Source organism: Thamnophis sirtalis, unplaced genomic scaffold (genome assembly GCF_051295495.1).
Source record: "Thamnophis sirtalis isolate CommonGarterSnake01/CBP01778 unplaced genomic scaffold, rThaSir2_p1.2 scaffold_3, whole genome shotgun sequence".
NCBI lineage: Eukaryota > Metazoa > Chordata > Lepidosauria > Squamata > Natricidae > Thamnophis > Thamnophis sirtalis.
The window spans coordinates 6,385,509-6,408,110 of NW_028261383.1; the positions used below are offsets into that span (position 1 = coordinate 6,385,509).

Sequence of the window (22,602 nt, forward strand, 5' to 3'; positions counted from 1 at the left end):
TTTCTCCTTTGTCCCTCAGCCAACTCATCATTCTGTCCATTTCTGCACACTCATAAATCTTTTTAATTATGGCATCTTCCAGTGGTATGGTAGTAGATTTCCAAAATTGTGCATAGATTATTCTTGCAGCCACAATTATATGTAGGCTCAAATGCCATATAGATTTACTCATGTTTTCTGGTTTTATGCTTAGTAAAAAAAGTCTCGGGTTTCCATTCCATACTTGCCCTGATAACCTCTTTTAGCCAGTTTTGAATCCTTCTCCAGTATTTCGTGGCCTCAATACCGGTCCACCAAATATTTTAGAATGTGCCATCCCTTCTTTCACATTTCCAACACAGTGGGGATAACCCAGGAAACATTTTGGCTAACCTCATTGGGGGAAAGTGCCATCTATAAACCATCTTGTATATATTTTATTTTCATTTTTTGACTGCCTTTTCTAGTTCATCTATTGTTATCTTTTGGTTTAGTGCCCCTTTCACTTCATTTGAAATTTTAGGTACATTTGCATTATCTAAGAATTCCTTAATTTGGTCCTCAGAAATTTCCTCTCTACTATATAGTTACTGAAAAAAACCTTGAATAATTTCCTGTTTCTCCCCCTTGGTTTCTACTAATTCCCCTTTACTATTCTGCAGTTGTGCTAAATATCTGCTCTCTCTTTCTTTCCGAAGTCTATATGAGAGCCAATGGCCCAGTTTGTTAGCATGCTCCAAAAAGTTTTGCTTAATCCCCCTGTTTCCGAGCAACATCCTCCTTGTCTAGAAGAGATATCCCGTGCTTAATTATAGCTATTTCTTCTTTTTTCTTATCATCTAATGGGTCCTGTTGCAAGGCTTTTTCTACCACCTCCAATTTGGCTACTCATCTTGCCCTCTCTTCTAATTTTTTCCTCTGTGTGCCTATTGTATATTTAATGGGTAGGGCCCTCATAAAGGCCTTTTTGACTATTTTCCAAGGACAGCAGTTTTGTGATGTTTTATATACTTCAGATCAGAAGTGAAATTCTACTGGTTTGCATCACTTCTGACAACAGTAAAGGGCAAACCAATTTTAATCAGTTCTTTGAGCTGGTTACAATCACCATTAGTTGGCCGCACCCATGGCACCTGATCACTTCTCAGGGCTGCTCTTTTCTGTGCCCAGAACACTCCCCCTTGCTTGGGATAACAAATGGCCATCAGGAAGTGGGGTCAGACATGGAAATAGATGCCATTGTTGGAGGAAGGAGTGAGTGGAGAGGTCTTTGGATTTTTGGCCTGGGATTTTTTTTAAGAGGCTTAAAAAAAAAAAAGGTTTTGCAAGCATTTTTTTTATCCTGTCTTGCAGGTTGGTGAATGAAGCTTCAAGGAGGATGGAGGATACTTCCTTTTTACCTTATCTGCCTGTGTGTTTTGTATGTGTGTGTTTTAAAAGCAGGCTGCGAAAAGAGAAGGAGGCAGAGGAAATAGTGGCAATGTTGGAAACGTAGCTCTTGGTTCTGTGGGTGTGGCTTGGTGGGTGACCTGAGTGACATAGTTAGCCACACCTATTCAGTCACAAGACACCACCACCACCACCAAGCCACACCCACAGAACCGGTATTAAAAAAAATGGATTTAACCCCTTCTCCAGATTCTACTTTCCCAATTCTATTGCTCCTCCATTTCTTTTTTCATTAAACTTTCACAAAAAGTTAATAAATCTAATAGAATAAAACTTTAACACATCTTTGAAAATAAATTTTATTTCAATATTTAATATGAATTTATCACTACACTGGATCCACTGGTTGTCACTTAATATCTAATTTTTCATTCAATTCCATTCCTTCAGACTTCATTGAATAGAAAAATACTTTATTGCAATGGGATATAGTTAGCAATTTCCTATTTATCTAAGTCAATCCCAGAGGCTATTTGGCTAATGTTCATGTCTTGCACCACCATTTTCTATGGATGGTGAGTCCTAACATATTTTCTTTGGCATTTCTTCTTTTTCTGCTTAGTCTCTGCCTCAGTCCAAGTGTGTGGAAAATTGCCATCCTGGATTTGCCAAGCAGGCTCGAGAAGAAGAACCAATTTGCTGCTATGACTGTATTCCTTGTCCAGAAGGGACTATCTCCACTCAGGAAGGTTAGTGACACCAAATATAATGACAGTCCTCGCAGAACTAGATTCATCCAGGGCATTTTCAAGAAATGGCAAGTTAAAGGATAGGTTGAAGCTCAGTTGTTTTCTTCTTCCTTATCTGAAAGGAAGAGGAGCAAAACGACCACAAAGGTGGGGAATGGACAAAACTAGGTGGTGTGACAGAATGGGAAAACTTTACTGTTGTCAGAGAAAATTTATCTTCTACTTTTTAGTTTGTATGTCTCCTTCAACATTTACCTTGCTAGGAACGTCTGAGTTCTTTGAAATTGGAGAAATTATCATGTCAACCACCTGGAAGGTTAATTTCAATTAATTCTATATAGCCCTTCTCTTGAGGATAACAGAGAATGTGTCACTGTCCCACAATGAGGCTGCAGGAAAGTTAGGGTCACCTCATTGTACCCATGTTACAATTGTTCCCAATAACTCTCAGATTATTTTCAAGGTTCGCTTTCTCTGACAACCAAAGATTTTTTTTAAAAAATAGGCTTCCGCTGAATCTATATCTATCTATACCTATACCTATACCTATACCTATACCTATACCTATACCTATACCTATACCTATACCTATACCTATACCTATACCTATACCTATACCTATACCTATACCTATACCTACATCTACATCTACATCTACATCTATCTCTACATCTACATCTACATCATCTATATCATCTCTATCTCTATCTATATCATCTATATCTATATAAGCAAAAACGACTCACTCCCCATCACGAAATTCTCCAGAACCATAAAGCCTACAAGATTGAAATGTTGCATGTATGTTCCTCTTGGCTTCTACATGTTTGCTTTGAAAGGATTTTTGAAATGAACATCAGATCATTAGTTTTTGTTATATTATTATTAACACTCTCTGATGCTAAGGAGTTCTACTCCCCCACTCCCCACTGAAAAGATCTCTGTTGAAACTGACACAGGCGTGGCCAGAGCATGGCCACGCCTGTGTCGTACCAGAGTATGGCTATTAAGCTAGTTAGTATTTAAGAAGTGCCACCTGGCAGGACTCAGGAAGTTTTACTAGAAAGATTAATTCATTCATTATTTAGCTCTAATAATGTAGCTTCCTATGAAGGATCTGCTCACTACAAAGGAAATCATTTGAGTCCTAAGATTTCTCCAAATTCGTAGGGTATTAGAAGTGTAGCTTTAAAAAAAAAGAAATTTATATACTTCTTATTTTGTTTCTGTAAAAATGTTAAGAGATTAATCTTGGAAAATGGTCCTGTTATTAATTGTTGTCCCAAAAAGGTATTGCTTGAAAGTGAATGGATGGAATATTAAAGAATTTTTTTAATTATTATTATTATTATTATTATTATTATTATTATTATTATTATTATTATTATTATTATTATTATTATGCAATTGTATCACAGCGGCCAGTTGTTTCACCGGATTTGGCATTGGTTACTAGTCGGGCCCCACCCAGGGGCCTAGGACGTCGTAACGTATTTTCGTAATATGCGTGCAGATCCAAGCAGTGCGGCTTTTTGCATTTGACTGATGGTGATTTTGTCAATTTTTAACTGTTTTAAATGTAATTCCAGTGCTTTTGGAATAGCACCCAGTGTGCCAATTACCACTGGAATTACCACTGCTGGTTTGTGCCATAGTCGTTGAATTTCAATTTTTAAGTCCTGGTATCTTGCGATTTTTTCATGTTCCTTCTCGGCGACCCTGCTATCACCTGGTATTGCGATGTCTATGATTGTGACCTTGTTTTTCTCAACCAGTGTGATGTCTGGTGTATTATGCGCCAGTATTTTGTCAGTTTGTATACGGAAATCCCACAAGATCTTGACCATCTGATTTTCGGTGACTTTTTCAGGCTGATGTTCCCACCAGTTTGTTGCTGTTTTAATATTATAATTTTTGCACAAATTCCAATGGATCATTTGTGCTACTGAATTGTGCCGCAATTTATAATCAGTCTGCGCGATTTTTTTACAGCAGCTGAGTATGTGATCAACAGTTTCATCAACTTCTTTGCAAAGTCTGCATTTGGCATCATCAGAGGATTTTTCGATTTTGGCCTTAATGGCATTTGTGCGGATAGCTTGTTCTTGCGCAGCCAGGATTAGTGACTCTGTTTCTTTCTTTAATGTACCTGTTTTTAACCATAACCAAGTTTGTTCACTGTCCACTTTATCTTTTATTTTTTCCAGAAATTGACCATGCAGTGCTTTGTTCTGCCAACTCTCCATTCTTGATTTTATCACATCTTTTCTGTATTCTTGTTTTGTCTGTTGGGCCTTCAGAAGATTTTTGTTCTTTACTTTGATTAATAGATGTTCTTGAGTGTCTTTTTATTATTATTATTATTATTATTATTATTATTATTATTATTATTATTATTATTATTATATTCTCAGATGCAGAAAAGTGCACTAAGTGTTCGGACAATAAATACCCGAATGAGGACCGAGTCCAATGTATCCTCAAAGCTATAACCTTTCTTTCTTATGAAGATTATTTGGGTATCATCCTGGTCTCCTTTTCCCTGCTCTTATTCCTAACCACAGGCTTTATTTTAATCATATTCCTTAAATACCGAGAAACACCCATTGTCAAAGCTAACAACCGAGATCTTTCTTACATCCTTCTGGTCTCCCTCCTACTTTGCTTCTTGTCTTCGCTTCCCTTTATTGGCCAACCAAGGAAAGCAACCTGCCTTCTGCGACAAACCATTTTCAGCACCATCTTCTCAGTTGCCATTTCTTCCCTCTTGGCCAAGACAATCACAGTGGTGCTGGCTTTCCTGGCCACAAAACCAGGAAGCCAAGTGAAAAGATGGTTGGGGAAGAGTTTGGCCAACTGCATCATCCTTTCTTGTTCTGCTGTCCAAATTATCATCTGTTCCATCTGGCTGGGAGTTTCCCCCCCATTCCCTGACTCGGACTCCCACTCTCAGCCTGGAGTGATCATCCTGCAATGTAATGAAGGGTTTGTTGCCATGTTCTACACCACCCTTAGTTATATGGGCTTCTTAGCTGCCATCTGTTTCATTGTAGCTTTCCTAGCCAGAAATCTCCCTAGTACCTTCAATGAAGCCAGGTTGATCACTTTCAGCATGCTGGTCTTCTGCAGTGTCTGGGTGAGTTTTGTGCCCACCTACATGAGCACCAAAGGGAAGTACATGGTGGCAGTGCAGGTCTTCTCCATTTTGTCCTCTAGTGCTGGTCTTCTGGGCTGCATCTTCATCCCCAAGTGCTACATTATCATTCTGAGATCAGACCTGAATACAAAGGAACATCTTATGAGTAGAAGAAATGTATAAATCTAAGGGAGATAATTTCCACTCTCAACACATTCCAATACACCAGCAGGCCAAGTATAGAAATCATTCCAAGATGCTTCAATACTAAAATACATGAAACCTGACATTTATGCAATGGGAATGCTGCTCGTATTCCAGAAATAATTTTTGGAGTGGGATTCTTTCAAGGTTTCATTATTTTAATCTTATCATAGATTATTGGCAATTAAGGTTTTCCAATAAAAAGCCCATCATGTAATCTCTGGAAGTCTGTTTTAGTTGAATTGGTTTGAGAACCAAAAGTAAGAGCACCCCAGGAAATCTTTCCTTGTTTCCCTATCATTTCATCACCTCCAAGAACCCTGAGACAATAGGATGTTCATATGTTTGTGTGTCTGTGTGTCTGTGTGTTTGTGTTTCAGGGTAGAGGGGAGATAAAGCAGGACATTGCTGTGCTTGACAGTCTTGCCTTGAAACACCATCCTTTCCTATCCTGTCCCCAGAGAACCTAAATGACTCTTATGTTCCTCAGACATCAAGTCTCCATTCATTTTTTTTTATTTGTATCACAAAATATTTCAGAAGCTCAAAGTAGTGGACATAGTTCTCATTCATTTTTTCACTCCATCCAATCTGTTTTGGAGATAAAGGGTTACATAATTGTCATGAAAGTCACCTATGAACATGGTGGACTTCAACAGAGTCACTCTATTCCTCATCAAATAACCTGACTGCTCCATCACAGTTAATCTTAACTCTCTCTTAGCAACTGTTGTTTACTTTCTAAGTATAAATTCTTCCTTGACAGCTCATTCTAAACTTTTTTCCCATGTTTTGGATAGATGGGTGGGTTTTAAAGATAATAAGTTTCTCTTAAGGCACTCTAATTTATAAAATTGCTTCTGTTGCTTACCCCAAATTTTGCAATGACATTGAAACCACTAGGCAATTTCAAGGTGTTGGCACATTGTTTGGGCTTGGTTTACCAGAACTTGTTCCCAGTTTTGTAGCCAATCAAAGGTTACAAGGTTAGCTGGACCCTTGCATAGCCCCCTGAGAGTCTGACAACCAATAGGATACATTTCTTTCAAGGCCAAAGAGAGGATATAAATATCTCACTCTCCACTCCATGTGTTATTCTACCATAATCACATGGGCTTGGTAGTTCTGGTTCACCATTAAACCATCCTTCCAAGCAGCCTCCATGTTTCTAGTCTCTTTCTTCCTTCAACATTGATTTTTTTCCAACACCCTCACTGACAAGACAATGAACCACTGCTGGAAGCCCTCACAGAACACTCACCAGACCACTTGAACAAGCTTGGAGGGGCATGGATCTAAACAGCAGATGAACAAACTCAGAGGCCTAAGGACCCTGCCCACTTCCTGTTAGCCAACAGGTTCAAACTGTTCCCATATTACTAGGCAAGATCTGTCTCCAAGCATCTCTTCCGAACATGTAACAAGAGGGGCATCCATGTGTGAGCAAATCTAAGTGACTGCCCAACAGATGCTGAATAAATTCCTCCAAAAAACTCTGCAGGAGGTTCTCTGATTTCTCTCTATCAAAGATCACCTTGCATAGGTCCATGGGGTGACTATCTGAGGATGGAATAAGGCTAGACAAGTACTGGGCTATTGCCTCCCTTACTGCCATATGGTAGACCTTAATAGTATTAATGAACATTTAATCAAGTTTGTCTTTCATTGAGCACCAGCAATACTCCAGATATGTCTTATTTTATTTCCCTCAAATCCTACTAGATCCACTGAGAATGATGAAATCCCCAAGGGAGGTGACTCTCATGGATGCGATCCTATCTAATGCCTCAGCCACTTCCTTTATTCCAAGTAGTGGCCAAGGTTTCAGATGGATCATCCATCACTAGAGATGGGTATCATTGGCAAATAGCAGTATCAAACACCATGAATGAGGGATGACCTTCCGCAGAAACCTCTATTAATGTTGAAAAGCATAGAAGTATTGTGGCCCGCCAGCAGCCAGCAGATCTGGCAACAGAGTCAGACAGTGGGGAGGTTGGGGAGGAACATGGACCAGTCCTGGGGGGTTGAAGAAAGCTCAGACGAGGGCTCTGTGTTGGAGGCAGACAGGGCGTTAAACAGCAGTGAGACAGAAGAACAGCTGGAGCCTGTTCCCAGTGTGTGCATGTGCAGAGTTGCCAGAAGACAAGAACAACAAAGAAAGCAGGATTGACTTTCCAGTAAGAAACAAAAGAGGAACAAATGGGGGGGGGATTTTGCAGGAAACCATTTGTTCATTTGGTCATGTCAATTCTGTTTGTAACTGTAAGAGACTCTGTGCCATGTTTGGCCTTGCCCTGCATTTGTAGATTAGTTATTCGACAGCTCGCCAAATGAGATAAGGTTCGTATTTGATAAACATTTCTCTGAAAGACTGCTAAGCCTTGCAGACTGTGAATGAAAGGAATCAGTTGTTATTTACAGTCGTGTAAATAAAAGGGGTTTGGCCAGGACCAAGATTCTGCTTCTTGCTGTTTAAGGAAGCCTGGTTCAGAACAAGAAGAGAACACATCATCAAGAAGGCTATCAGAAGATATTCACCTGGATTCACTCTTATCATCAATGTTTGTTTGTTTGCTTATCAAATTTCCTACATTTCCTACCAACGTAATCACATGTAACAATAAGAAGGCGAAGACCCTTTGCTGAACAGCAAAAAAAATCTTTGGTTTTTCACAAGCATGCTGTTCTCCAACTGCAACTGTGCAAATGGAGCCCTGAAGAGGTTTGAAAGCCTCAGGGGAGAAGTTGTTTCTCACTGTAATTATCGCCATCCCAGTCTTTGGACCTCTTTTGCTATGTATTCCTGTGTGTTTTTGTTGTAAATATCATACTCAAGCAACATGGAGAAGGATAAATGCTTCTAGTCATGCTGAGTGTTTTGCACAAGCTTTAATACAGGTAGCACTGTGCTCTTAAATGTCCCTTTCTATCCTTTCCAGGGGAAGTTTGACTTATCTCTGTCTTAATCAGCAAACCCACTAGTATTTCCATCTTGGAAAGCTTGCATTTTTTTTTCAAAATAGGAGACAGAAAGAGGAGTAATTCAGCCCCATGAATTATGGACCACCTGCTCCTGCTTTTGATGCTGCTGGTGTCTCAGACAGTCTCTGAAAAGCTAAAAGTGAAGTGCCCACTGAGTTTGGAGCAGCAGGATGGAAATAAACCATGGAATTATTTCAGGCCAGGAGACCATCTCATTAGTATGATCATCACTGTATTGACAACGTCACATACAACATTGCCTTTCAACATGGCTCCTTATAATCATATTCACTCGTAAGTCATTCAGTGTGATGGAGCTGCATTCTCCTCCCACCCCACATTTGCAGTTCTAAGACTGCATCTTTTTTTCTTCTTTTTGACTTGCTCCTATATTGTCGGACTTGTCTGATTTCCTGAATCATTTTGATTTCCATGATTTCTCTCTTTGTTATATTTTGTGGAAGAGTCTCAGATGTAAAAGTGGGACAGAAAAAAACTGAAACAGATCTAGATAATTTTTCTCTCCCCACCAAATTCTGAATCCATTACTTGAATACTAATATTTATTTAAAGTAGTGATTGAATTGGTTGTAGTTGCTTCTGCTCAGCCCAATTCCAAATTTTAATAAGCATTCAGTGATACATATAGGAATAGATGACTTTTTATTTAGAATTGTCTGTTCCTTATAAAAATAGAAGATCACTTGTTATACAATACAATACAATAGCAGAGTAGGAAGGGACCTTGGAGGTCTTCTAATCCAACCCCCTGCCCAGGCAGAAAACCCTATACTGTTTCAGACAAATGGCTATCCAACCTCTTCTTAAAGACTTCCAGTGTTGAGGCATTCACAACTTTGGGAGGCAAGCTGTTCCACTGATTAATTGTTCTAACAATTGTCAGGAAATTTCTCCTCAGTTCTAAGTCGCTTCTCTCCTTGATTAGTTTTCACCCACTGCTTCTTGTTCTACCCTCAGATGCCTTGGAGAATAGTTTGTCTCCCTCTTCTTTGTGGCAACCCCTGAGATATTGGAACACTGGTATCATGTCTCTCTTAGTCCTTCTTTCATTAAACTAGACATACCCAGTTCCTGCAACCGTTCTTAATACGTTTTAGCTCCAGTCCCTAATCATCTTTGTTGCTCTTCTCTGCACTTTTTCTAGAGTCTCCACATCTTTTCTAAATCATGGCGACCAAAACTGAATGCAATATTCCAAGTGTGGTCTTATCAAGGTATTATAAAGTGGCATTAACACTTCATGTGGTCTTGATACTATCCCTCTGTTTATGTAGCCTAGGACTGTTTTGGCTTTTTTGGCAGCTGCTGCACACTGCTGGCTCATTTTTAAATGGTTGTCCACTAGGATTCCAAGATCCCTCTCACATTTACTACTGTTGAGCAAGGTACCACCTATACTGTACCTGTGAATTTTGTTTTTCTTAAATGTAGAACCTTACTCTTTTCACCATTGAATTTCATTTTATTAGATAGTGCCCAATGTTTAAATTTGTCAAGATCCTTATGTACCTTAAGCCTATCTTCTGGAGTGTCGGCTATTCCTGCCACCTTGGTGTCATCTGCAAATTTGATGAGTTCCCCATTTATTCCCTCATCCAAATCATGATGAAGACATTGAAGAGTACTGGGCCTAAAACAGAGCTTTGGGGTACTCCACTGCATACTTCCCTCCATGTAGATGCAGTTCCATTAAGGACTAAACGTTGAGTGTGGTTGGTCAGTCGGTTATAAATCTATCTGGTGGTGATGCTGTCTAACCCACATTTTTAACTTTATCTAGTAGTAGGTTATGGTCTACTTTAACAAAAGCCTTACTGAAGTCCAAGTAAATTATAAATAAATTATATTGACGCCATTCCTCTGGTCCATGAATTTTGTCACTTTGTCAAAGAATGCAATAAGATTAGTCTGGCATGATATGTTTTTGACAAACCCATGTTGGCTTTTGGCTGTTACTTTGTTTACTTCTAGTTTTTTGTTAATTCGTTGCTTGATTATCTTTTCCAGAATTTTTCCTGGTATTGAGGTCAGGCTGATAGGTCTGTAGTTTCCTGGATGTTTTTTTTTTTTTCCTTTTTTGAAGATGGGAACTACATCAGCTCTTTTCCAGTCCTCTGGAAGTTCCCCGGTGCTCCAAGATCTATGAAAGATATACTTGTTTTTACAGTTGCTGTTCTGATTCACTAATGAAACATCATCTTCCTTTTATGATGGTTCTACTTTAATGATTTAATGATTCTGAATCCTTGATAGTGGGAGATGAAAATTAGTATCTCTACAAAAACTGTGTATTTGTGATTCTGTATCTGGTGGAGTTCTATCTCCATCCCCTCTTTCCAACACTCCTTAAAATAAAATTGTGATGGTGTCTATCATTTGTCTTTGGTTTTGGATTAAAATTGGCTTAAAATTGGAGACAAAGAGGATTATTATATTTTTTAAAAGCATTTTGGTGTTTCTCTTGTTGATAATAGCATGAACATTGTTTTACAGTAGTTTACCTACAAATCAGTTTAGCATCAATCATATAACATTGCAATGCCACATATTCACCATTCAAGTAGTCAACAAGATTCCCCAGCTCCTGCACAATCTTACATTGGGGTACAACATTCATGACAACTATGATCATACATTCGGAACTTCAGATGCCTTGTTGGACATACTATCTACTGGAGAAGCCAATGTTCCCAATTACAACTGTGGAAGAAAGGACAATCTTTTGGTGCTTGTTGAGGGAGCCAATAGGGACATCTCCATCCATATGTCAACATTGGTAGCTCCCTACAAAGTCCCACAGGTTTGTATTACTCTATTTGGTAAAGTGAATGGAGTGGTGGTAGGTAAGCGATAAATCCAACCATACTTTCTTTTAGAAAATCAAGAACTGCTTTTCACCATGGGCATTATAGGTATCATGGCTGGGGATGAAGAGTCACAATGGAGAGGTAGCAAGGATCAAAACAGACCTATGCTCACAAGACACCATCTGTATTTTTTTGGAGACTTCTGGTGCAAACTTCTGAAGATGAGGAGAAACTCTGTGTTTAACGAAAAGGTGTATACATGAAAAAGATGCAGCAGTGATGGGACATACTTGATCTCAGCCAAAATAATGATAGTTTCAATGATGAACAAATCCCAGATTAATGAAAAAGTCCCAATCCTATCTATAGTTCATAAAATGCATATATTTTATGAGCTCATCGTGAGCACTAAAATTAATTGATCATTTTTATTTTTAAAAATTACAAGCATATTAGTCAATATGTCAACTATTTTTTACTCTAATAAATTCATTGTGAAATTCATCATAAAAAGACGTCAGCTTCTACCCTCACAACTGATTTGGTAATTTATACAACTTCTTTTTTGCCTAAAATTTGGACATACAGTTATTGTTCTATGGAAGCTATGGAAACTGAGAGAATCACAAAATCCTCTATATCAGAATAAACAAAATAAATTAAATACCTCTTTGATTGTAAAACTGACAAATTATATTAGAAATTGTGTTTTAATAAAACAACATTCTTCATTTTTTAGATCAGCATTAAAACTGCTTCAGAGGCTCCAACTGACAAAAGTCAATTCCCCTTTTTCTATCAGCTGCAGCCCAGAGAAGGCATCGAGTACCCAGGAATTGTCCAATTACTGCTCCATTTCAGATGGACCTTGATTGGTCTCTTCGCTTCAGACACAGAGAAGGGAGAGAATTTCATGAGGACTTTTAATCCAACGCTCGTCGGGAATGGAATTTGTGTTGTTATATCAGAAAGATTCTCAACAAGTACACCTACAGCAGCTTTCAGAGTTGCCCTCTCTAAGTGGAGACAAGTCAATGTCTTTGTTCACTTCATGGAATATGAATCCATTTCGGACAGGATTCTTCCTTTCCATTTAACACTAGAAGGTTTGCCAGGACCCATTGAAGGGAAAATCTTTATTCTAACAAGCATAGGGCATTATCCAATTATTTCAAGCACAATTCGCAAATATGTCCATAGTATGTGGAGCTTTAGTTTTCTGGAAAAAGAAAGGCCATCAAATGATGCCTTTGAATCCAATTTTTTTGTGAGTCCCCACTTTCAAGATCAGTGTTTTCACTGTTCTTTTTCAAAATATGTGTTTTCGGTCAAAGGGCGAAGAAGATGCACACAAAAAGCTCCACTGGGGACACAAAAGAAAAAGAATAGCGTTAAAATCACAACGGATGACCAATATTACAGTGTCATTATGACTCTGGCCCATGCCTTGAATGCTGCATATTCCTCTAGATTCAGGAGGAAAAGAAAGGAGGGTGAAGAAACATTTGGGGCTCCAAGGCTGCAGCCATGGCAGGTATGGGGTCCTAGTGAGGAACCATCAAAATTAGTTCCTTCTAGGAAGGAATCTAAAGGAGAAAGAGTTGAACCATCTCAACCTGCTTGTGCTACAAAAGGCAAAGAGGTTTTACCAATCTACCCTCTTAGAACAGCTACCGTGACAGATATATTTTGATATTAAACACTGCTAATTTTTAAAAGATGCATGCGTTTTAAATAAATTATGATTTTAGAAATCCTGTGTAACATATTCTCAAAGCATGGTACTTTGAAGGAGACCTGATACTTGAGTTGGGGGGTCTCTCCAGAACAAAGCATTCACTTCCTGCAATTCTTATGATTGCATTTGCCTTTTTTCCCAATGAGCATCAAATTTTGTTGAAAATTTTTCACTCTTGAATATATTGGTAACATGTATTTACCCAACTCTGTTTGAAAGTTAGACAGCCTTAGAAGAAAGATTTAAATGTGAAAAGACCACAGGGGATAAGAAATCAAGGTTTCTATTTTTAAGACTCCTGAATGTTCAATTCTAGCTTCATCCCTTTCTGGAGAAGAATGAGTTTTGCAATATTTCCCAGAAGAAAGTGTACTTGGACCAAAATGGGGAAATAGCAGGAGATCTGAATATATTGAGCTTGGTGATTCTCCCCAAGAAGGATCCCATCAAAGAGCAACTGGGGACATTTGAAAGACAGAGACTTATCATCAACCAAGATACTCTGTCACAACTAAAACTGCTCAACAAGGTGGGAGAAATTTTGGTGTCTTTTCTCTATTTTTGAAAGCTGTAGGATCCATTTCAAGAGGGCCAAGATGAAATTCAAGGATAACTGAATTCTGGGAATGGAACTCTTTGAGTTTTCTTAGATTGCTTGGAAGGCTTCGGTACTACTGGCCAAACTTTCCTTTGCATGTTATAATCTGTAGCATTTTAAAAAGTTGAATCAGCACAGTCCAACATGGAATGCTAGGCAACATTTTTAGAACACATTTCATGGCCCTTTTGCAATCTGGTATTTTATAAAACAGGTTGTCAAGTGCTAAGGACTGTGGCGAGGACAACCTCCATTTGATCAATCCTTTTCTCATACAGCAAAGAAGAAAGCAATTCTGTTGACTTGAGTTCAGGGTTGGACTCAATCTGATGAAATTTAATCTGATGAAGTGGATGGAGGTTCTCTGGTTTCAGTTAGAAATCATCATTGGAATAAGGATTCAGCTTGTCCTGGTTGAGGAAAGTGTACCCTAAAAATCCAAGTCCGTGCAGTGGTGGAGTTCAATTTATTTTACCACCGGTTTGCTTTTGCATGTGCACTTGTGCAATGCTTCTCCGCAAGCAGAATCTGGGGTGAATAGCAGAAACCCACTTCTGGATTTGTGGTCTGTGATATTTTTAAGAGTTATTCAGACCTCACTTTTTCCCCACAAGGTAATGCGATATCCTTTTAGTATTTTAGTATTTTAGTATTTTAGTATTTATTGATGCTTATAGGCCGCCCTTTTCCCTGAGGGGACTCAGGGCGGCTTACATAAAATAAAGGGGGGGGGGTATACAGACAATAGACACAACAATACATAGAAGTAAAATAGTAAACAACATTCATTCATCATTCGGGTGGGGGCAGTTATCTTTGTCCCCAGGCCTGACGGGCTAGCCAGGTCTTAAGGGCTGTGCGGAAGGTCTGGATGGTGGTGAGGGTACGAATCTCCACGGGGAGATCGTTCCAAAGGGTCGGAGCTACTACTGAAAAGGCTCTCCTCCGTGTAGTTGCCAGTCGGCATTGACTGGCAGATGGAGCTCGGAGAAGGCCTAATCTATGTGATCTTATTGGTCGCAGGGAGGTAATTGGCAGGAGGCGGTCTCTCAAGTACGCAGACCCACTACCATGAAGGGCTTTATGAGTGATAAGTAGCACCTTGAAGCGCACCCGGAGATCAACAGGTAGCCAGCGCAGCTCGTGGAGGATAGGTGTTATGTGGGTGAACCGAGGTGCACCCACAATCACTCGCGCGGCTGCGTTCTGAATTAGCTGGAGTCACCGGATGCTCTTCAAGGGCAGCCCCATGTAGAGCACGTTGCAGTATTCCAGCCTAGAGGTCACAAGGGCCCGAGTGACCGTTGTGAGGGCCTCCCGGTTCAGGTAGGGTCGCAACTGGCGCACCAGGCGAACCTGGGCAAATGCCCCCCTGGTCACAGCCGTCAAATGATGGTCAAAAGTCAGCTGTGGGTCCAGGAGGACTCCCAAGTTGCGAACCCTCTCTGAGGGGTATAGAGTTTGACCCCCCAGCCTGAGCGATGGAACACCGATCGAATTATTGGGAGGAAAGCACAACAGCCACTCGGTCTTCTCCGGGTTGAGTACAAGCTTGTTAGCCCTCATCCAGTCCATAACGGCCTCAAGACCTCGGTTTTAATCCTAAGAAGAGTCCAAAGCCCTCACGTCCCATGAAATCATAATCACTGGCCTGGGGTGAGAAAACATGTCTTTCCCCAAAAGAACAGAGGCACTGAGATATGACTTTGATCCAAAATTAAGTAATTTGTGAAACTGGAAGTAAAGTGGAACAATTTTAAAGAGATGCAACTTAGATTTGGTCTTTGACTTGTAAGAGGGCACTTCATCAGAAAACCCTTGAATGCAATTGTTTCTCCTGATTGTTAGCTATTTTAAGACAACCTGGGCAAAAGGAAGTCTCCAAATCTAATTAATAATAAATATAGGTCTGTTTTGCCATGCCATTTGGTGTCACCTAATTGTTGTGGCCCAGCAGGAGCCATTGGAGCTGCCACCAGACTCCAACAGCAAGGGGCCCTATGAGTCGGCCCTGGAGGATGTGGAGGACCCTGGACAGGGTTCCGACTCTGAGCAGGATACAGAGAGACTGGTTGGCCACCAGGTGGTGCCTGAGCCTTGGATCAGTGGGGAGGAGACAAGGGAGAGTGATCCAGAAACCAACAGTGAGTTTTTCCGGGGTGCACACTGTCAAAGAGCTACTCGGCATCAAGAACAATTACGTAATTACAGGAGGTAATTACACTCAGCTGATGGTAATTAGGCTCCTCTCTGGACTATAAAAAAGACTGCTTGTGCCATGCCCTTCTTGCAGAAGTCAACACTTTGACTAAAGAGAAACTAACTTGGTAGGCTGGATTGCTGCCAGAGTTTGTCTGAATTTCTGCCAAGGTTTGTCGGACTTGCTGCCAAGGTCCTTATCTGTTTGTTTACTTGGCTTTCAGCCATCGAGAGTCTGGTCTTGCTATTAAAGGACATTCTCATTAAGCGTGTCTCGGCTTTCGTTACTGGATGGAGGAGGGGTCAGAACACCTAATTGTTGTTCTTTTATAGAAAGGACCTTGTCTTGAATTACTAGCTGGGTCTTAACAAATATTCCTACCTCACAGAGCAGAGTTGGGTTGCTCCCGTTTGGCCTGGATCGGGTGAACTGGTAGTAGCAATTTTAGGAGGCTCCGCCCACCCACTTGGACACTTCTGCGCATGCACACGTATGAGCAAACCAGTAGTAAAAAAATGGAAACCCACCACTGTCACAGAGGACTCATACTTACCGTACGTCTTGGTGTAGCAAAAGATTTCTGGCTTAACCTTTTTGATCTCACCTCCATCTCATGTCACTATAGTTTTAGAAACTGAGTGGTCACTTTTACTCTCATGGGACCAAGTAGGAAACCATATAAATTAAAGAGGGGAAAATACAAATAAACAAAGGACATCTCCTTTAACATTTACAGCACTAATTTGTAAGAAAAAATTCCTTTGTATCTTAACTTGGACACTGTTTTTGATTACTTTCAAAGGGAAGCAGCCTTGCAATGTTTTAGGTAGACCAGAAGAGATCTTTTGTGGATCGTACAAGCCAGAAATTACTATCTTCACCACAGTTTTTATTTTAATAAATCCAATAGAATGAAAATTACATAAACCTTTGGTAAAATTTAAAGCATGAATACATCATCGTATTTTAAAAGCATGCATATATGAGGAATGGAGGAATTCATGCTGCCTTAATTAAGGAAGATCCCACTGTTGTCACTTAATACTTAAATCTTTTATTAATTTCATCCCTTCAGATTGTATAAGTATATTACCGAAGGAAAAGGGAGGAATTAAGAGAAAAAATTGTCAGTAGTTGTGTCTCCAGAACTAGTTAGAGAATTCATATTAAGCTCAGTGAAACTCAGAGACTACTTGATTAATTGCCACGTCAACTGCCATTTTCAATGAATGGTTAGTCCTATCATTTTTTGTTCAAATTCTTTGTTTTTCTGTGTAGTCTCTGCCTCAGTCCAAATGTGTGGACCAATGTCATTCTGGATTTTTCAAGCAGGCTCGAGAAGGACAGCCAGTTTGCTGCTATGACTGCATTCCTTGTCCGGAGGGGACCATCTCCACACAGCAAGGTGGGTGACACCAAAGAAAAGGACAGGCTTTATGGAAGTGGATTCAGAGGTGGGATTCAGCAGGTTCTGACCAGTTCTGGAGAATTGGTAGTGGAAATTTTGAGTGGTTCAGAGAACTGGTAAATATGACTTCTAAATGGCTCCGCCCCCATCTATTCTCTGCCTCCCGAGTCCTAGCTGATCAGGAGGGAATGGGGATTTTGCATTAACCTTCCCCTAGAGGGGTGAGGGAATGGAGATTTTACAGTATCCTTCCCCTGCCATTCCATGCCCACCAAGTCACGCCCACAGAATCGGTAGTAAAAAAATTTGAATCCCACCACTGAATGGATTAATTTAGAACATTTTTATGAATTTGCATATTAAAAGACAGGTTGGTTTTTTTAAAAAAATTACTTTTAAAGCACACAGTTTCTTATCTAAAGGGAAGAAGAGAAGAGCAAAAAGACCTTGAAGTAGCAGCTGGATAGAGATTGGAGGGTATGGCAGATTGGGCAAACTTCATTCCTGTCAGAGGAAATATCTTTTCTGCTTTTTAGTTTGGATGAGTCCTGCCAATTTCACCTTTCTAAACATATCTAAATTGTTTGAAACTCGAGGAATTGTCTTAGCTCCACATATTGGAATTATGATTGCAATGCATTCTATATGGGCTTCCCTTTCAGGATAGCTGAGCAGGTATCACAGGTCCACAATGAGATGGTGTGCATAGTTTGGGGGGCACCTCATTACATCCATGTTAGTAATTCTCCCATTAGCCATTTGATATAATTTGCAAGACTAGATTTTTCTGAAGGCAGCATTTCACAAAATAAAAATCTTCTGAATCCAGGATGTGGCAGCCGCCAAAAAGGCTAATACAATCCTTGGTTATATAAAAAAAGGCGTAGAATCAGAATCACATGAAGTATTAGTACTACTTTATAAAATTTTAGTAAGACCTCATCTGGAATACGGAATCCAGTTTTGCTCACTGTCAGATGCGACTTCATTTAATAATCAGGAAAGAAACCACTCAACTCCATTTGCTTGAAATCAAGTGTACTTTTACTAATTATAAATGAACAGTAGCAAAGCTAAGCTGAATCTGGTTAATTAGGCATGAAAGCAAAGAAGATCATGTATAATTCAATCCCCTCCCCTTGGCACCCCAGTCCATAGTCCAATTATAATGCACCCAACTGTCAGGTGGGAGATAACTTCAAAAGACATCACCAGGATGGAATGCCGGACAGTTAACCTTGGCGGGAAACTCCCTTCCTCCACATGCACAGTAAGATGGTGAGGTCAGTGCCTAGAATCTTCCTCCAACACATCATGATTCCCCTCCCAATTACCATGCCCCCCTCCCCATTACAATGGCAGCCGAAGCAGCAGCAAAGCAGAGGCTGACACTCACATTACAGAAAAGATGTTGAGAGTCAGGAAAATGTGCAGAGAAAAGGAACTAGAATGCATAAAGGCCTGGAGACTAAAAGGCCTGGAGATTAAAAGAACAGCTGCAGGATTTGGGTATGGGCTAATCTAAAGAAAAAAAGGACTAAGGGTGACATGATATCAGTATTCCAATATTTGCCACAAAGAAGAGGGGTCAATTTATTTTCCAAAGCACCAGAAGGCAAGACAAGAAACAATGGATGGAAACTAATTAAGGAGAGAAGCAATCTGGAATTAAGGAGAAACTTCCTAACAGTGAGAACAATCAACCAATGGAATGGTTATGTGTGCCTTCAGAAGCTGTGGATGCTCCATCACTGGAAGCTTTAAAAAGAGACTGAACAGCCACTTGTCTCAAATTGTTTAGGATATCCTGGTTGAGCGGGTTGTCTGTGTGGACTAGAAGATCTCCAAGTTCCTTTGCAGATGTATTCTGATTGATTGTTTGGTATATTAAAAAGTGCATTAGGCAGGACACTGTAACTCTCTCTAGAAGAATTAACTAATTCATTATTATTTATTAATTATATAGGTTTCTACTAAGGCTGTGCATATTGCACAGAAAATCATTTGTGTCCAAAGACTTTTCCCAATTATTAGCAATATTAGCTGGAGATTGTTGATGGATCAATAGAAGATCTTAAATACTCCCCCTGCACACATTGCCCATCACCTCCCCATCTTTAGTTATGATTTATATGTTTATTGTTACTGAAATATTTTTTCTAAGAGTTTTATTGTTTTTTATTCTTATAAACTGCTCAGAGTCTCCGGTGGGAAGATGGGGGGAGGGAATAAATAAATATTTTTTTTGTTAGAAAATGATATTCCTTTTATTTTCTTTTATGGGGATATTACAAAATGCATCTTGGTAAATGTTGCTGATATCATCAGCTTTTATCCAAAAAAAAATGCAAAATAAATATTGTTATATATTGTTATGTGTGTGTGTATGTATGTATATGTGTACACACACACACACACACACACACACACACACACACACACACACACACACACACACACACACACACACACACACACACACACACACATATATATATATATATATATATATATATATATATATATATATATATATATATATATATATATATAGTATTAGATGATGTTCCAGGAAATTATTACTTGAAATGTAAATGGAAGAATGGTTGAAGAAATATTACATTTTTGTTTTCTCAGATATGGGAAAATGTACCAAATGTCCAGATGATAAATATCCAAATCAGGACAGAATCCAATGTATCCCCAAAATTACATCCTTCCTATCTTATGAAGAAAATCTGAGCATCATTCTGGTTTCTTTTGCCGTGCTCTTGTTCCTAACGACAGGCTTTGTTTTAATCATATTCATTAAATACCGAGAAACTCCCATTGTCAAAGCCAACAACCGACACCTTTCTTACATTCTTCTGGTGTCCCTCCTGCTTTGCTTCTTATCTCCTTTTCTCTTCATTGGTCAACCAAGGAAAGCCTCCTGCCTTCTCCGACAAACAGTTTTTGGCAACATCTTCTCAGTTGCCATTTCTTCCCTCCTTGCAAAAACAATCACAGTTGTGTTGGCTTTCCTGGCCACAAAACCAGGAAATCAAGTGAAGAGATGGTTGGGGAAGGGCTTGGCCAACTCCATCATCCTTTCTTCTGTTGCTGTCCAAATTATTATCTGCTCGATCTGGCTTGGACGTTCTCCTCCATTCCCTACCTCTGACTTTCACTCCCAGTTTGGAGTGATCATCCTGCAATGCAACGAAGGCTCTGCTCTCATGTTCTACATAACCCTCAGCTACCTGGGCTTACTGGCTGCTATTTGCTTCACAGTGGCTTTCCTGGCCAGGAATCTGCCAGCAACTTTTAATGAAGCCAAACTGATTACTTTCAGCATGCTGGTCTTCTGCAGTGTCTGGGTGACTTTTGTTCCCACCTACTTGAGCACCAAAGGGAAATATATGGTGGCTGTTCAGGTTTTCTCCATGTTGGCCTCCAGTGCTGGGCTGCTGGGCTGCATCTTCATCCCCAAGAGCTACATTATCATTCTGAGGCCAGACCTGAATACAAAGGAGCAGCTTATGACCCGAAGAAATGTAGAAATGTGAGACTAAAGAATTTCAGCTCTCAACATGTTTCAGCAGGCTACACCTAGAAAATGGTGCAAACTGCTCTCCATCCATGAGATGGGGCAACCATTTAGCTTGAAATAATTAAAGAGTAGTTAAATTATAGCGTTATGTGATGATACATATCCATTTGAATCTCCAACTGGCCACTAAACTCTTTAGAGCAGTCAAAACATCATATCTGTCCTTTACCCTTAGCCTATATAAGGTCACACACCCAGGATTTGAAACATGGCCTGTGTCTCACCTGGATTCTGTTTCCCTGGTGTGAGTTGTCAATAACTCACATTGGATCAGGGAAGGAAGCTTTCAGTTGTTTATTCCTGTAGCAATGGAGAGTTTCAATCTTGGGATGGAGCACCAAATCAAATGCCCTAAGTAAAAGTTGGCAGAGATATTTATACAAAAAATATTCTATTATGTACAACCAAATACAGAAAATGGAAAATCTAAGATTATATTTGCTGTATTTAACACAAGATAATAAAAACCTTTCTAACCCTATCATTGTCAGGAGTTTCCTGCTGCATGTCTGTAGTTTGTCAGTTTCACAAGGAAGCTGGTAAAGAGAGATGTAATAATAGAAGGTATTGGAGTTACAGGAATCCTTGGTGGGGTGGGAACGTGACTATGGAATTCAACATAAATGCAAAAACAAGAAATAGAAAAAAGTCAAACTATAGTCTTGGACTTTAAAAGAACTGATTTCAATAAATTTAGAGAGTGCTTGGGAAGGATTCCATACATGGAAATCCTCAAGGGGAAAACAATTCACGAAGCTTTGAAAACTTTGAAAAATGAGGTTATAAAAGCCTAGTCTAGCACAATACCAATGAAGGAGCAAAATAAAAGATCTCAAAAGAAACCAGCATAGCCGTACAAAGAACTTTCTGATAAACTGAAAGTCAAAAAGGACAAATATAAAAAGTGGAAAGAGGGGAACATAACTAAGGCAGAATGTCAGTAGGCCAAACCTGCAAAGATGAAGTCAGGAAAGCTAAGTCTCAAAAATAGCAAAGTTTTGCAACAAATGTCAAAAATAACAACAAAAAAGTTTCCTTCGATATGTAAATAATAAGAAAACAAACAAGGAAACAATTGGTTCATTACTAGAAGAAAATGGCAATAAGGTGATGAGTAGTGGGGAGAAAGTAGAACTGCTTAATTCATTTTTCATATCTGTCTTTGCACAAAATAAAAAAAAATACTATCCAACCTATGGGGGGAGGGGAAGTAAAGTGCAGATTAGGAATACAAGTCAAAATAAGCAAGAAAATGATAAGAGAACGCCTATCCACCATAGCTGAGTTGAAATCACAAGGACCAGATGGATTACAGGGTTCTGAAAAATCTGGCAAACATAATCTCAGAACCACTGAACTATATATTTCAAAGATCCAGGATCCCTGGCGAAATACCAAATGACTGGAAAAGGACAGATGTGGTTCCTATCTTCAAAAGAGGGGGGGGAGATGGATTGTGGAAACTAAAGGTCTGACAACAATACCTGGAAAGATCCTGCAAAAAACAATCAAACAAAAAATCTGCAAAAACCTAGAGGTAAGCAAAGCTATAACCAGGAGCCAAAACTAGATCATGCCAGTCAGATCTTAGGGTATTCTTTGACAAGAATGACTAAATCAGTGGACTAGCAAAACACTATGGGCATATTTTACGGGGACTTCAGTAAGGCACTTGATAAAGTAGACTGCAACCTACTACTTAATAAGACAGATAAATGTGTATTAGACAGCATCACCATCAGATGGATTAGTAACTGGCTGAACAACTGCATACAATGTATAGTCCTTAATGGAAT

The 22,602-nt window shown here is 39.5% G+C and overlaps 1 protein-coding gene across 1 annotated transcript; it reads left to right on the plus strand.

Annotated features, from left to right (window-relative positions):
- Positions 1-8,518: 8,518 nt before the first annotated feature.
- LOC148047074 (vomeronasal type-2 receptor 26-like) lies at positions 8,519-20,762 on the plus strand. The gene is made up of 6 exons (XM_087707725.1): positions 8,519-8,736; positions 10,957-11,263; positions 12,010-12,804; positions 13,325-13,537; positions 17,085-17,211; positions 19,852-20,762. The coding sequence occupies exons 1-6, from the start codon at positions 8,519-8,521 to the stop codon at positions 20,760-20,762; spliced, it is 2,571 nt and encodes an 856-aa protein (XP_087563851.1).
- The last annotated feature ends 1,840 nt before the right edge of the window (positions 20,763-22,602 follow it).